General features: G+C 45.5%; 1 protein-coding gene across 1 annotated transcript in view; it reads left to right on the top strand.

Moving 5' to 3' along the window:
• LOC104524973 (NT-3 growth factor receptor) overlaps positions 1-11,550 on the top strand; it is a gene marked incomplete at its 3' end in the record, with an annotated part of 41,635 nt that extends 30,085 nt beyond the window's left edge. The window contains exons 5-10 of the mRNA XM_010168008.2: positions 1,607-1,749; positions 2,379-2,520; positions 4,681-4,977; positions 8,700-8,723; positions 9,604-9,674; positions 11,448-11,550. Coding sequence (XP_010166310.2) covers positions 1,607-1,749; positions 2,379-2,520; positions 4,681-4,977; positions 8,700-8,723; positions 9,604-9,674; positions 11,448-11,550 — 780 coding nt within the window. The remainder of the gene's footprint in view (positions 1-1,606; positions 1,750-2,378; positions 2,521-4,680; positions 4,978-8,699; positions 8,724-9,603; positions 9,675-11,447) is intronic.
• Between the last annotated feature and the right edge of the window lie 3,746 nt (positions 11,551-15,296).

Raw genomic sequence — 15,296 nt, 5'->3', positions numbered from 1 at the left:
AGGACAATTAAACTGTCTATATGCAAGCAGCTGTCAAACTCACGGGCTGAAAAAGGGAGGAAAACCAGATGTTTTCTTTTTACAATGATCATCCTCTCTTCTAGGAATTTGTGTTTGTTTCTGGTAGCAGTAGGCAAACAACATGCACATTGGGATTTGCATGAATTTATTTTTTTTTCCCCCTCAAGTTCAAAATATCACTTTACTAAGCTCTGGAAATTGGCCAAAGTGTGCCTGCATGTGGATGAACTAAAAAGGTTTGAGAGACCACTGTAATTTCTTCCCCACATAGGAAGAAAAATCTGCAAGGACTAGAGGGAAAAAAAATCCTTAGGGATCATGGACAAGAGGAGAAGGTGATCCATCAATGGTGGTATTAGACTTGAGGTGACAGCAGGGTGCTCATTTGGGAACACAAATGTGCTGGTGTGCAGGGTGAGCACCTCCTCTGACCTCACAGTCCCCTGGAAGGGAAGGAAGCCACACTGATCTGCTTTCCTCCAGAGGAGAGTCTTTCTGTCCAAGCACTAAGAAGGCTCAAGGGATGTTTTAACAACACCCCATTTGTATTTGCACTTTGTTGCTGAGAGCTGGTGTGACTTGGTGGGGTCGTGTTTGATATCAGCTCGACCTGGAGAGACCATATATGTCCCTTTCATTTCCCTCTCTGATGATTCCTGCTACCTCTGCAACTTTGCCAGGTCTTGACTGCTGCCTCCTTTCTTCTGGCATCCTCCTGAATCAGTGCAATGTTACTTTTCCCCGGTGTCACTCCCTGATGGAAATGAAAGGGTGTATATCTCCATCCTTGGGTTTGGGATGGTGTGATGGATGCTGCTGCCCTTCGACGGAGAGCTGGCCAGCTGGCCAGCTCCCCCCTGCCCTTCCTACCCAAATTGCCTCTACGATGAGCCCAGAAAGCCTTCCCCATGCAAGAAGAGTGTTTGTCCTTCTTGCACCCAGCACTGTCTTGTTTCATGTTACAAGGATATTTGGGGCCTGTGGCAGCAAGTAAGGAAGTGATGTAAATCAGAAACACCATAAATCAGTGAATCTCCCTGCCACCACCAAGGAAGAACAAGGGCACCTTTTATTAGGAGAGTTGCAGTTAATACGAGGACACATCCTTGGTCATCTTCTCTTGATTGATATAAATGAGAGGGACACTGTCCTCATCTGGAGTATTTAGACGCTCTGTGCCTTGTCCCTGGAGGTGGGAACACTTTGGGTCCTCTCCCAGAGCATACAGTTTTCCCATCCCAGGTGACTTGAGAGAAACATCTGTGGGAGTAGAAGAGATGGGGAAGGGGGAAGTTGTGTGAAGGGAAGGGCAGCCAGAACTGGATGCAAATATGGACTTGAGTGTGATGGGAGGGTCTGTTCAGCTGGCACATATCCATTGTCCATACTTTCCCTTGTGTCCATGCCTCATCCTTCCCTTGGTGGGGTAAGGCCGTGCTGTTGCCTCTTGCTACTTATCCCAGGGTGCTGGAGGCAAATTTTGGGAAACAGCTTGACAGGATCAAGGTCCACATGTGTGCATCCTGCAGCTGGCTGTAGCCAATGCTGCTCCACACCTGAGTGCCTTGGTGTCTGGCTCTCCTAGACCTCCCTGAGATCAGCGTGAGCCATGTGAACCTGACGGTGCGGGAAGGAGAGAACGCTGTCATCACCTGCAATGGTTCAGGCTCGCCGCTGCCCGATGTCGACTGGACGGTGGCTGATCTGCACTCCATCAACACACACCAGGTAGGGGCAGTGGGACCCCAGTGCTGCCTGCACCTAGTGTGACAAGTGCAGGGCAGCTACCATGGGTTCCCCAGATCTGTCATGCAGGGCAGAGGGTCAGGTAGATGGTGGAGACTGCTGCTATGAGAAATGTAAAAGGATTGTGTCCAAAGGAAAACTGAGGCCGTAGCCTATCCATATGAGGACCTAGGAATTACCTGAAGGGTACTGCAGGCAGCAAAACCTTCCCTTTCTGTGGTTGGAAAGTAAAGATGAGATAGCTTCATATCTCAGTGCTCCCTAATTGAATTAACTTGTGTCTCCTCTAATGAAACTACCTGTTTACAAAGGTGTCTGCAATAGCTGTAGTTGAAATAGGCAGCTAAGCAAGGTTTTCTAGAGGTAAGTCATGTTTATTAGTGCTACAACACTATGGATCTCTCCCTCCCAATGGTTCCTCTTATAGGATATCGTGTCCTTAATCAGATGTGGAAACATCTCCCCTCATCCAGATGATAGATGTCCTTAGATTTTGGAGACCTTCTTGCACCTTACATGGAAACTGAGATTCTCCTCTTCTGGAGGCAGAAGAAGGGAGGAGAGAAGCCAACAGGCGCCGATATCTGTCTATATTTCTCTCTGATTTTTAGACCAACCTCAACTGGACCAATGTTCATGCCATCAACTTGACTTTGGTAAATGTCACCAGTGAGGACAACGGGTTCCTGCTCACCTGCATTGCTGAGAACGTGGTGGGGATGAGCAATGCCAGCGTACTCCTCACCGTCTACTGTAAGTAGTGGTGGAGAGACCTTGACCACATGGCCACTTGCTACCTGTGACATATGGGTTTTGTGGATGAGGATTAGGAGCACAGTGAGGAGGAGGTGGATCCTTGCACAGCTTTCTCTTAAGTTTCAGTATTTTTGCTTTCCTGCTGCTTCCATTAATGCAGAAATGAGCACTAGAGCAGGGGAGGAGCAGAAGTGCCACACTGGTGGTGTACATATCTCCAGTCATCTCTTGGAAGATCCAGCAGAGTGAGGAAAAGCTGTAGAGGGGCTAAAACTCTGTTTACAAACACCGAGTTGCTTGCCTTGATGCTATGTGAGAGGTTAAATGTCACCCTTGCTAAAGTCAATGTAAATCTTGCCTCTGATTTCAGGGATACTAATGTTCCCTCCTAGATCTGTTCTTCTAAAGTTAAACTGTAAATGCCATGTAAACATGCACACGTCAAATTTCAACTGTTCACTTTTAGCTGCAAAGCTAAACTTTCTTCGTGCTTTCTAATATAACTTAACACAAACCTGACCTTAAGAGAAAGTTTACACAGCTTTGTGCTCTCAAACAGCTGAGATTTACTAGATGTTGCTGCGTCTGTAATATTTGCCCTTATTCTGTAGTTTGAAAATCTATTCTCCATCCCCAACATTGCCAGGTTGAGTGGAGACCTACGTGAGGTTCTGGCTAGTCTTGGTGAACCCACGTGTGTTGTATGTCCAGTGCAGAAGCCATGGAGTCCTGTAGGCAAGGCAGGGATGAGAAAAATGAGAGCATGATGCTTTACTGCTTTCATCTTCCTCCCAATAAGTACTATTGATGGATTGAAGAATGGAGGTAACTAAACTTCAGATCAGCTCAGAGGTGACTGGTCAGCAGGCGGGTGGTTTTTGTACTGCATTTTAACATCTTTTCCTCCACACCTTAAACATCACCACGCCAATGCCTATTTTCACCCTTGTAATCCTCTAAGCTGCTGACAGTTTCTGCTCCCCCTGCTCTTGTTGCCCAGACCCATCACTCAGGCTGTGATTTCACACTGAAAAGATCTGGGTTTGTGCGTGTAGGTGGCTGCTTGTTTTGAATCCTCTTTGCCAGGAAGATGTGAACAAGCCACGTGTGGATCTAGGCTTGAGAGTGAAAGGAGGTGGCTGGGACACGGCTGTGTGCTTCAGGGTAGTTGGGTGCTGGTGGGAGAATTCTGATCTTCAACCAGCTCTGCACCTTGTTTTCTTCTGCCACTTTTACTGTCGGAAAAAATCACCATCTTTTTTTCCAAAAGACAGGTCAAAGTTGGTGTGTTGTTTTTGTTTTTTGTAGATGCCCTATGGGTTGTCTTTGCAGCTGGATGGTACCAGGAAAAGGAGAGTTTTAGGGAAGACCTACACCTTTTTGTGTCCTTTGTCTTTGCATAAAACTCTGTTCTTCTAGTTCAGACCTTGCCAGCCTTGAGGGTTTGGGACCTTACATGTAGGCGTTGTAAATGCTGTTTCAGAAGCGGTGGCACAGCAACATTTGAATTCTTGGGGTGTCCCAGGAGGGGAAGACAATGCATATGCAATAAATTGCAGGTGGAGTCTCTACTTTTCTTTTCCCTCTCCCACTCTCCTCCCTTTAATTAAAACACCCCTGGAGGGTGTTCGACGGGTGAGAACTCCTTTGGGATATTCAGGCAGTCGAAACCCCGAAGGACAGGCAGTCACTGAGGGATGTTTGCTTCCACTGCTGTGCGATCAAAAATCACTCAGTGTGACTGAAGAGCTCCCATGGGCACCTGGCACATGTGTAATGTCACAGTGCTATGTCGTAGTGTCCTCCTTAATGGGGACAGGCCCGTGATCCCTTGGGGGAAGAAGAGCAGCAGTAGGTGTGTGGACCAGACAATTCCAAGCTTATTTGTTTATGGGCTAGTGAAAGAACCATCCCTACAGTTAATTTTTACCCCTGTTCAGAAGCCCAGGAGAGCTGGCTGTGGTTCAGATCCTCCTTCTGGGGAGCATGGAGTAGTTCTTGTGACTTAGAGCTGCTTGTTTGCAGACGTCCATGGGACAAATAGAGGCAACAAGGGATTTTGGAGGTTGTGTTTTTGATAATCTTAATTTCCATGGTGCAGAGAAACATGATGTGGGTGGAGGTGTGCTGTGAGCCTGCCATGTTTCTCTCTGCTAGATCCCCCTCGCATCTTAACCCTGGAGGAGCCGGTGCTACACCTGGAGCACTGCATTGCGTTTGCAGTGCATGGGAACCCAGCTCCCACCCTTCACTGGCTGCACAATGGCCAGGTCCTCCGGGAGACAGAGATCATCCACATGGAGTTTTACCAACAAGGGGAAGTGTCTGAGGGTTGCCTGCTCTTCAACAAACCCACTCACTACAACAATGGCAACTACACAATTGTGGCTACCAACCAGCTGGGCTCAGCCAACCAAACCATCAAAGGACACTTCCTTGAAAAGCCCTTTCCAGGTAGGATATTCAGTTTCTCTCGTTAGAGCTGCTTGCAATATGAAGGTCTTGTTATGGTCCCATCAGTAATCCTTTCACCTAGACAAGGCCTTGACAACCCAAACTGACCATTGAGCAGGTTGGAAGAGTTGACCTCTGGAGATCTCTTCTGACCTTCTGATTCTCCTACTCAAGTGTGCTTTGGTGTCATAAGAACTCTTTATTGCAGAGAGAGAGAAACTGGTTTAGACATTTTTATTGTGTAATATATTCTGCATTTTGCTGTTTTTTGTTTTTTTTAAGATCTTTAGGGATTTCAGAGGGATTTCATTGGCAATAGGATGAAAGTTTGGTCAATTATTTTGACTTTTCTCTGGATTGTCTCAAAGAGGTTGCCCAATTTTTTTCAGAGAAATTATTCTTTGATGTGATTGCTAGTTATAAGCTAAAGAAATGAAAGCCCTTTAGAGTGTTGCAGTTCTTCCCTTTTTTTCTTCTAGCTTGCATTTGTGAAATGATCATAACTGGATGCAGCAGTGTCAGGATTGTTTTCTTTCTAAATATGACATGGGCAATTTCAGGATGACAGGTCTACAAAAGATGCGATGGCTCAATTAGTCGCTTTGCATCAGTTTGCTGGGATTTCTTAGCTGATTGTTTGGAATTCCCTGTTGTACTCCCTCGTGATTCAGGGCTTAACTGGAGAAAAAAAAAAAAAAAAAGGCATTTGAGGACATGAAGATCCAGCTCTGGGGAGTGCAGTAGAGACTTTTGTGGTGACCTGTCATCTCTGTATGGGAATGGGGGGTCTTGGTCTTCTCTCTGTCATTGCAACACCACGCTGGCCATCATGGAGTTAAGATCTGTGCATGCTGCTGCCTTCAGGAATGATGCCATGAGAAAGTGGCAGCTCTAAATTGGCCCCTGCAGCCCAAGAAAATACAGCAAAATAGGGCGTTTGCTAAATATAGAAAAATACCACCACTACTCTCATTTATTATTTATATCACACCATATATGTACACGGAGTTTTCCCGCAGGTCAGATATCGTAAATGCAACCCCAAATCTCTGCCTTGAAGATCTGACAATTGAACAAATGAGCTGATATGGATGGGAGTGAAAAATTTGTATTCTGCCTCCAAGGATGATGCCCTCTTTGGCTATCTGACCTATTTATGTTTCCTTCTGTCAGGGCAGAAGAGCAGCTTATCAAATGTAGGTGGGTGAGGAGAGGCACAGGTTTGCAGTCTCAGTGCTGTCAGATCCCACCTTTGTGACTCAATTTCCCCATCTGTGAAATGGGGACAGCTCTTAAGTAGGTGCTGGACCTCCAGAAAAAGGGGCAGATCTGCTGTTCTGGAGAGCTGATTTTGGAAATGGATCTGAGCCATGTTGTGATGTGGGAAGGGATGTTGATGTTTGAAGAACCACTTGTGTCAAAGGCTCTGGGAGAATCCAGTCATGGAAAATATATGAAAAATACTGCCCTTGTGAGTGCATCTTCACTCACCCCTTGTAGGTATTGTTGGTGTGGAGTACTTACAAAGTCTGAACCATCTCTTAGCAAGACTGATCCATTTCTTTTACTTCCTCTGATCCAAAGTCCCAAGATGTTCCTGACCCCAGCAGACCCTGTCAGCCCAGTGTAGGGTGTAATTTACTTTCCTTGAAGTTCATTGCTCCATCCACCACTACAGCTGACATATTAACCCTCAACGCAGCTGACGTTTAGAATTTCACATTTGAAGGTAGATTCCTCCAGAAAATGCCACAAATTGAAGGTTCCCCAGTGTGGTTTATTCAAGATGATTATTACCTATAGCTTTTCACATGTGCAAGGGTTTTGCTGTCACTACTCAGGATGACAGTCTTAATAAATTAAAGTGTAGTGCCTGGAAAGCTTCCTATTGGCATAGGAAAAAACCTGTGACCATGTTTTTTGAGAAACCCTTGGTCTGCAATCTCTTGTTGGTACGGTGACAGATTGTACTTCATGGAATCATAAAATGGTTTGGGTTGGAAGGGACCTTAAAGATCATCCAGTTCCAACCCCCCTGCCATCAGCAGGGACACCTTCCACTAGACCAGGTTGCTCAAAGCCTCATCCAACCTGACCTTAAACACTTCCAGGGAGGGGGCATCCACAACTTCCTTGGGCAACCTGTTCCAGTGTCTCACCACCCTCAGAGTAAATAATTTCTTCTTAAGATCTAATCTAAATCTAACCTCTTCCAGTTTATTGCCATTTCCCCTTGTTCTATGACTACATGCCCTTCCTGTTTCCCAAGTTGAGAGGAGAAAGGTGCTGCTAGGAGCTGGATGGGAGCTGGGAGATGTGTCCCATGCCATATCCTGCTTCTCTGCGATGTTGTGGCTCTAGGAGCCAGGGAAGTGGCTCCCAGGACAGATTTATGTCTCACTGCATTGTTGTCATTGGTATCTCTACCATAGGTTGCTATCTCCTTTTTTAATCCACAAAAATTAATGTACCTACCTCCCCTCCTTGATGATTGTTCATTTCTTTGGCAACTTCTCACAGAGCTCAAGTTGGCTGAAATTTCTTGGCTATATTTTATGCTTCAAAAAATAGGGTTTAGTGGGAAAAACATTTTGTGGGTTTCTGCTGAGTTTGCTTAGCCCAGCAGAGAAAAATCAAAAGGGGAAAATGTAGAAGCAGCGAGAGTTTTATGACTATGCTCTGTCTGCTTTAATAGAAAAAAAGAAAAAGTCTGCAAATGAAATATTTCTTCCTTTTTTTCCCCCTCTTGCTAGAAAAAGCCATGGAAAGTTACTTTTCCGCTTGACTTGAAACAAAAATATTTTTTCAGTATTTTTTTTTCCCCTCTGGTTTGGAAAACCATGTTTGTCACCTGGGGATTGTTTTACACTTCCCTTCCAAACCTCACCCGTACTTCAGTGTGAATGTTTCAGTCCTTCCAGGAGCCCTCTGCCAGCAAAGCTGTGTAAACTCCAGTTAATATCAGTCTCAATTTCTTACATGGGCAAGCGAATTGAAAGCTGACGTTGTTCTCATGCTATGTAAACTGAGTGTCACTGAGAGCTTTAGACTTCATCATCTGGGGCCTTGGCTGCCTTTGGAGCTGAAGGAGCTTTACTGAATAGACTGGAGAAATCAAGTGGCTGACAGCAGGGACTGGTGCAGCTGTCTTGGGCAAGATGCAGCTCAAGGACAGCTACAGCCTCCACGTCCAGTTCAGATGCTGTTAGCTTTCATGAGTGGTTCAGTAGGCTATTGAGGGATCCCAGAGGAGGTCTCTAACCCCCTGCTCCAAAGTGGACTGACCTTCCTGGGAGCTGGTCCTCATCCCTGTAGGACTTTCTCGCTGGGGAAAATCTGCTTCTTTCGCCTCAACCTTCATCCTGCTAAGCCCTTGTGTCTCTTGAGCTTTGCTCACTTGCTGAAAGCAAAGTAGTTCAATGGCCATGTAAAAGTCTTAGTAGAGGGTGCTGCTAACTGTTCTCTGTTTTGGCAGCAGCATCCCTCTGCTCCTGTTTCAGCCCTGCAGTTACCCCTGTGCACTCCATCCTGACCTCAGGAATGTCCTGCTGGTAGATGCACTGAAATTTCCAGTTACAATTGCCCAATAGGACAAGATTTGAGAAGTTTTGGTTTCCTGGGCTCTGGGGATGGTGGAGTGTGTCTGAGGTGAGGTTAGGAATGACACCGCTCTCCCTTTGCTGTGCTGCTAACTGTGTTGCTTCTCTTTGTCCTTTCCACAGAAAGTACGGACAACTTTGTCTCAAGTAAGTGTCTCCTTGCCCTTTGCATACTGTGGATGTTTTGTTTTTGTCATTCCCCCTGCCCTTCTGTGACTTACATGTTCCTACAGGGAAAATCAGGAAGCCAAAAGCAAGTTGGCAGAGGTTGCACAAAGCCCTGTGTTCCCCATGCATGAAGATGGCTGGAGAGCTTTTGGTCAGTTGGGCAATCTCTAGAGCCCAGGAGATGCCCATTTACCTCTAGTGATGTCCTGAAGAAGGTCCTATAGTGGAAATTACAGTCTCTGAGGTCTTAAATGGCAGGGCTGGAGATAAATATCACTGAAACTCTAACCAGTTGATTGTGGGTAGCAGGAGTCTTAAGTAGATGCAGGCTGGCCAATCCCTAGAGCAGTTGTGTGGGCCATTTATGATATGCTCTCTAGTGTGGAATGGGATGAAAAGTGGGATTTGACTTCTGTAGTGTTTCATCAACAGATTGATTCTTTTTTTTGTTTGTTTGTTTATTTTCCCTCCAAAAAAACATCCAAGTAACTGTTTCTTTGGATCAAGTTCTGCTGGAGTCAGTCTTGTGTTTTAACCCTACTTAGCCCAGTAGATTTCTGAAAATTCTTGAGAAGGTTGACATTGAGGTCACCCACCCTAGGACACCAGGCACACAAGTGTTTCTCATTTGTAAGGTTGGAGTGACATCAGCATTGTCCTGATCAGTGTTATCTCTGCTGATGTGCATGGGGAACTCTCTGATGGTTGATTTTGGTACCTTCTGAAATTGAAAGTTGCAGCCTTTGTTAGGGGTGAACTGGATCTCTTTAGATCAGGCACTGCCTTCGGGGATGTGCTGGTGCCTTGGGGTCTCATGGGAGCCATACTGAATCTTCTGTCTTTGGCGTTTTGGTTTCAGTTGGTGATTATGAAGTGAGTCCCACCCCACCAATCACTGTGACCCACAAACCAGAGGAGGACACTTTTGGGGTGAGTCCTGTCCTCTTCTCTACAGAACTGTTTTCCATGCATTTCTTGTTATTGATGACTCAGTATTTACATTCCTGTATTGTTTTGAGAAGTTTTCAAGGAAAATATGTTCTTTTATGACTCAAGACAACAATCAGAAGGATTTTGTGGCTTGTGTCAGGCAAGTAAAACACTGACATGAACCATCTGATCCTCTTGGGTCTGCAGTGTGGAACCAGGGAGCTCTTTGAAAATAAGACATCCTGTGAAGTCGCTGCTGGCAGGGTCAGAAATTCTCACTCTAAAAAAAGTAGCACCCAGAGAACAAACAAACAGGCGATTGTGTGTTTCAGACTATTATTGAGCTGTTAACTTTAGCCCTGTGAGGGACTCAGATTTAGTGTGGTTCAATTCTGTCAATGCCAGTTTGCCCTCCCTCCTGCTCTGCAGGGCATGCCAAAAATGAAAAAGGAAAGAAAGCCAGGGCTTATCAGATCTCAACATTGTCTATCTTCTGCAGAATCCAGGCAGAAGAAGAAAAAAATGTGTGTGTAAGTACTGGGGGGGAAAAAACCCCAGCATGTTACACAGTTGCTTTAATTCCGTGAAAATTTTAAGATCTTGAAACCCACAAGGTGTTAACAAAATGAACCAAACTCAATCCACCTTGGCTTCTGTTCCCATCCAACTAAATAAGTGGAGTGAAAGCTTTGAACAGTGAGACTGGAGTAATAATGTGCTCTGATTATTAAATATAAAGCAGAGAAGAAAAGATGGGAGATGAAAATAGTGTGGTAAAATAAAAAATTTAAAATATAGCTAATGTATCAAGGGCAGGGAAAAGTGTTGCAAAATGAAATTACCTTTTCTTGGTTAAATGATGTATTTTCTATTATAGAAGAATACAGTTTTGTAAAAGGAAGCAAAGTCTAAATGCATCACAAAACCCAGTACAGGAGAACAATTGGACAAACGCCAAAGAAATTGTTGTTTACATCAATGCAATAAAAATATCTCCAGCAAAGACTTGAAGGAATAAATATTCATAAATATTAAAATAAGCCTGGGATTGTAAACCCTTTAGGGCAAGGAGGTTTTCTTTCCTGTGCTTGTACACTGACACAGTGCAACCACAGTTCCAGTGAAGGACTTTGGACACTGTGGTAGTATAAATATTTACCACTGAAAAATACAATAAATAGGCAACCATTAGAGAATTTAGGAAAACCAAATGTTTTTTTGGGAAAAAAAATACCCAACATATTTTGTCTTAATTTCTTCTGTTTCCTTTTTGTGATGTGTTATTTTCTCTCATCCTTTGTCCTGAGGGATGTTTGGGTGGAGGCAGAGTTGTTCTTTCTAAAGAATTTTCTGTTGTTAATGTGTGTGCCCAGCTCAGGTTAGTACAGCTTTAGTGTTGTGATGTCATGGCACTGTGGCAATGTCACAAATGGAGGCTTGTGATATGGTGCACTGAAGAGGAAGCTCAGGCACCGGAGTAGAGGTTCTCCTTCCCTGCAGATTTATGGAGTGAGAAGCTGGGAAGAAGTGGTGCCAGAACACCACCACTGATAAGGAGATCTCAAACCCCCCAGTCCTATAAACAGCCTGTGATGCTTCCAACCTGTGCCAGAGCCCTTTGCTTTCACTTGTATTTTCTTCTACAGCTGATATCCTTGGGGCTGCAGTAGATGGTGTGAACCTACAGAAAGGTTAACTAGGCAAGGAGGTGATGTATTTCCAAACTAGATTCCTAAATTCCTCTGTCTTGACTCTGAGGATTTTTCCTTTCAGGTTTCCATAGCGGTTGGGCTGGCAGCTTTTGCTTGTGTCCTCTTGGTCATCCTCTTTATTATGATCAACAAGTATGGCCGGCGGTCCAAGTTTGGGATGAAAGGTAAGTGCAGTTGCTTTCCTCTAGCAGGAGGCACCTTCCAGGATTACCCGGCTCTTGTAGCACACATGGAAAGGTGTTGTGATTTTATTCCTACGTTGTCAGTATTGCTGCAATGTCTTCTAGAGAGAATTTTGTCCAGCTGTCTTCTATTTGTTGAGACAGTAATGAAGATATACAGGCTGGTGGTTTTCACCTCTAAGTGCTTCTGGGCAGAAGTAGGCATGTGTTTTCCTCATCAGTACATAACTACATCTACAGGTTGCCCAGAAGAGCTTTGAACCTGCTCTCTCCAGCCATGCATTGATGGAGTTGTACTCAGGACAGCATGTTCTTGGGTGAAATCTCCTTTGTGCACCTGATGATGCATTGGTTTCCCCTTGCAGAGAGTGCAAGGTGTGAAGGGGAAACAGAAGAATGTGCAATTGGTTTGGCTTCTGTTGGAAAGGCAGATGCAGCCATTCTGTGCTTGTCTGTGAATGGGAGCTGCGATGCTTCTCTAAGTTTATAAGGTCCATGTTGGGAAAGCAACAGCTAACCTGTCTTTCATTGATGTGGAAGGTCTCTTTCTGCTGGCTCTCTGTTGGAAAGTTTCCTCCTCTGTGTCATGAATAACCACCTTAAGAGCTATTTCAAGTGTCCTTGGTAGTGATTGGAAAGTGAGAAGGCATCTGATGTTTGCCAGGCAGAACTGGTTTCTCTATCCTACCAACACCAGCCCTGTGATGTGATAGAACTAGCGCCAGGAGAAAGTAGATGACTCTGTGCCATCTGCTTTTTGTGACTCTATTGGCATCTCCAGCTGGGCAGCGTTGGTGGTGCCCAGTGAAGGTCGGAGGAAGAACCTTCACATGACAAAGTAGTTCCCAGCCTAATTGGTGGCTCATGCACTGTTTGAAGCCAGGCTTTGACAAATATGGGCTTCTTCCAAGGCTCCTGAGTTGCAGATTATTCCCCAACCTTGCTGAGGTTCACATTGCAGGGCAGGTTAATAGGTTTGGGAATGATTCTTGTGCTTGTCTAGGGCTTCGTTTGCTTTACAGAGACATTTCCTGAGTGGATCCAGATGGGATTCTGACTGGAGTTTCCCTTATGAACCTTATGGAGATGGAAGACAGGACATTTAATTAAATAGCAAATCTTCTACACCAACTTAGCAATATTTAGTCCATATGTCCAATGATGATAACCATCTGGTAGGGTGTCCTAACTGGTGGGTGGAGTAGAGGAATGGAAGACATGGTTCCTGGGATCAATTCCCAGCTCTTCTACTGACTCAGTGTCCGTAGGCAATTAGCTGTCTTAACCTCTGTCTCTGCTTTAATTTCCCCATCTGTAAAATTGGGATGATTTTATGTGCCTTCTGGAGGGATTTGACAGAACACTTTGGAAGTGCTTGGGCATTTGCCACTGATGGGGCTTAGAGATATGAATATAAAAAGTACGAGTAACTTGTGACCCTAATGGAAGAATCAAAGAGGAGTGAACCTTATGTGAGTAACCAGTCTTGGTGAACAGATGTGTGTATGTGTTCAGAGGTTTTTGGATAAGTGTGTTAGTGGATATTCTACATTCCCAGAAACCATAGGGGTGCTGTGATGTGCCCTTGTGTGTGCAGTTTTTGGGAGACAAAAGTGTTCAGCCAGAAAAGACTGCTTTCCTCCTCATCATGCTGTATTTCTTCCAATTCTGATATGAAACCACAACCCTGCAAAGTTTCTAAAAGTTTTATTGATGACATTGCTTGGAGAGATGGAGTTGACAGTAATTAAATACATCTTGGGCTGAGGCTTGTGTAAACTGGAACAGGTTGCCCAAGGAAGTTGTGGATGCCCCCTCCCTGGAGGTGTTTAAGGCCAGGTTGGATGAGGTGTTAAGCAACCTGGTCTAGTGGAAGGTGTCCCTGCTGATGGCAGGGGGGTTGGAACTGGATGATCTCTAAGGTCCCTTCCAACCCAAACCATTCTATGATTCTATGATCTTTAAAGCCAGGGAGATAGCTCTTTAATGAGTCACAAGTATCATAGGCACCACCATGGGCAGCCTACTCATACTGCCTAAGCTCTGCTCCCTGTACAAGGCTGAAGATCCTCCTGCCCTGTGGACAGTCTCCCTAGCACACGGCCATACCCACGCTGACCCTCCTGCTTTTCCCCAGTGTCTCTTCTGCCTACACTTTTTTCTTTTGCCATAACACCATTGTCAACTGCCATGCCACCAGGCTTTGCGTCTTTAGCTTGTATCTCCCTTCTCTGCACCAGGCTTCCTACCAAACCTCACCACTTTCATCCACAACACAAAGGCAACTCTTCCATTTCCCTGCAGTGGCTTGGATGCTTGGTGGTACACTGCCAGCTGTAGTTGATTTGTTCCTCACCTCTACAAGAAATGTCACAGTTCCTCTGTGCTTTCCAAAATGCAGCTTCTATACTCTCTTTCCTTGCTGCACTGCAAGCCCATGGGTCCAGAACCTTGATCTCTCATTCAGTTGCTTTACGGTCTCAGCTGAGCTGTTTCAAATGGTCTCAATCTGGTGGTGGTACCTCAAAGCTTGTGTTTGTGCTAGATGTCTCTTTCCCCATTGTCTCCTCTTTCAGTTCCATTAATGAGTTGCTGTACCTTTCCTTCTCCCTGGAGGCTGCCTGTTCATGTGCTGATGCCCTTGCCCAAATCACTTTATTGAGTGGTCCTGAGCTGCTTTTCCAGGAGCTCACATACAGTCCTACCTTATTCTGACATGCTGTATGGGACAGTGCAGCCAGAAACTGCCTCCAAATCTCTTCTGGCTGGCACTTTCCTCTGGGTCCCTCATTATCAGTTAATTCTTGGACAGGAGCCATCCTGTATGGCACCCAGCGTGTTATGATTTACTAAAAAAATAAAAAAAAAAATAAAAAAAATCCAGACCCTGAGTCTTTTTGGGAAAGTGCATGATTCCCTGAATCAGGAGCTGTTTGTTGCCAGCTGATACATTGCCACTTGTTGTTGAAATCCCAGCTTGGCAAGCCCGCAGGAGCAGGTTTTTCCTGTTGTTTCTGTCACGGATGCAGAACATTGTGTGTTCATGTTGGACACGTTACCCAAAGCACCTTGTCTCTGAGCACATCTTTTTCCTTCTGCATCTCCTAGTATTAAGCAGATGGTTTATGTCCTAGAAAGAGGTGGACTTGGACTGAGAAGGTTGGATGTCATGTTGAGCTGGAAAGTCCCCCTGGCCAGATTGCCCTCTAGTCTTAACAGTGGACTAATGGGCTGCCAAGTGTCCAACATCCCAACTGCCTTTGAAAAGAAAGTGTTTTGGGGCACATGTGCTGGGGGTGGACTACGAGGGGACCGTGTGTCCACATTTCTCCTCTCCTGGCTGGTGACGCACACTGGGAGCATTGCACAAGAGTCCTGGCAGAGCTGTTGCTCTGGTTACGACCTGGCTACTGATCCAGCCAGCAGCCTGGTAGAAAAGCCAGTGCTGCCAAGCATGCCATCGATGGGCTGGAGCAGTGGCATCAACAAAAGCTCCTTGTGAAGGGGTCTCTGATGTGCTGTGCTCCCAGCTCCTCGGCGTCCCTTGGCTGAGCTCATGGAGACTGGCTCTGTGCCATCCCCCTCGCCTTTCCCTGCTCCCTCCAGAGAGGACATTCATTAACAGGGGATGGCAAAGGTCAAATCCCCTTTCTGGATGCCTGTTGATGTTGCCTTCCATAGCTGGGGGGCATAGGGGTGGGCTGAAGCAGCTGGGGAGGGGGGCTGAG

This window comes from Antrostomus carolinensis, unplaced genomic scaffold (genome assembly GCF_000700745.2).
Source record: "Antrostomus carolinensis isolate BGI_N321 unplaced genomic scaffold, ASM70074v2 scaffold7345, whole genome shotgun sequence".
In the NCBI taxonomy this organism is placed as follows: Eukaryota; Metazoa; Chordata; class Aves; order Caprimulgiformes; family Caprimulgidae; genus Antrostomus; species Antrostomus carolinensis.
The sequence above is the reverse complement of the archived record's forward strand: the minus strand, read 5'-3'. Positions and strand labels throughout refer to the sequence as shown.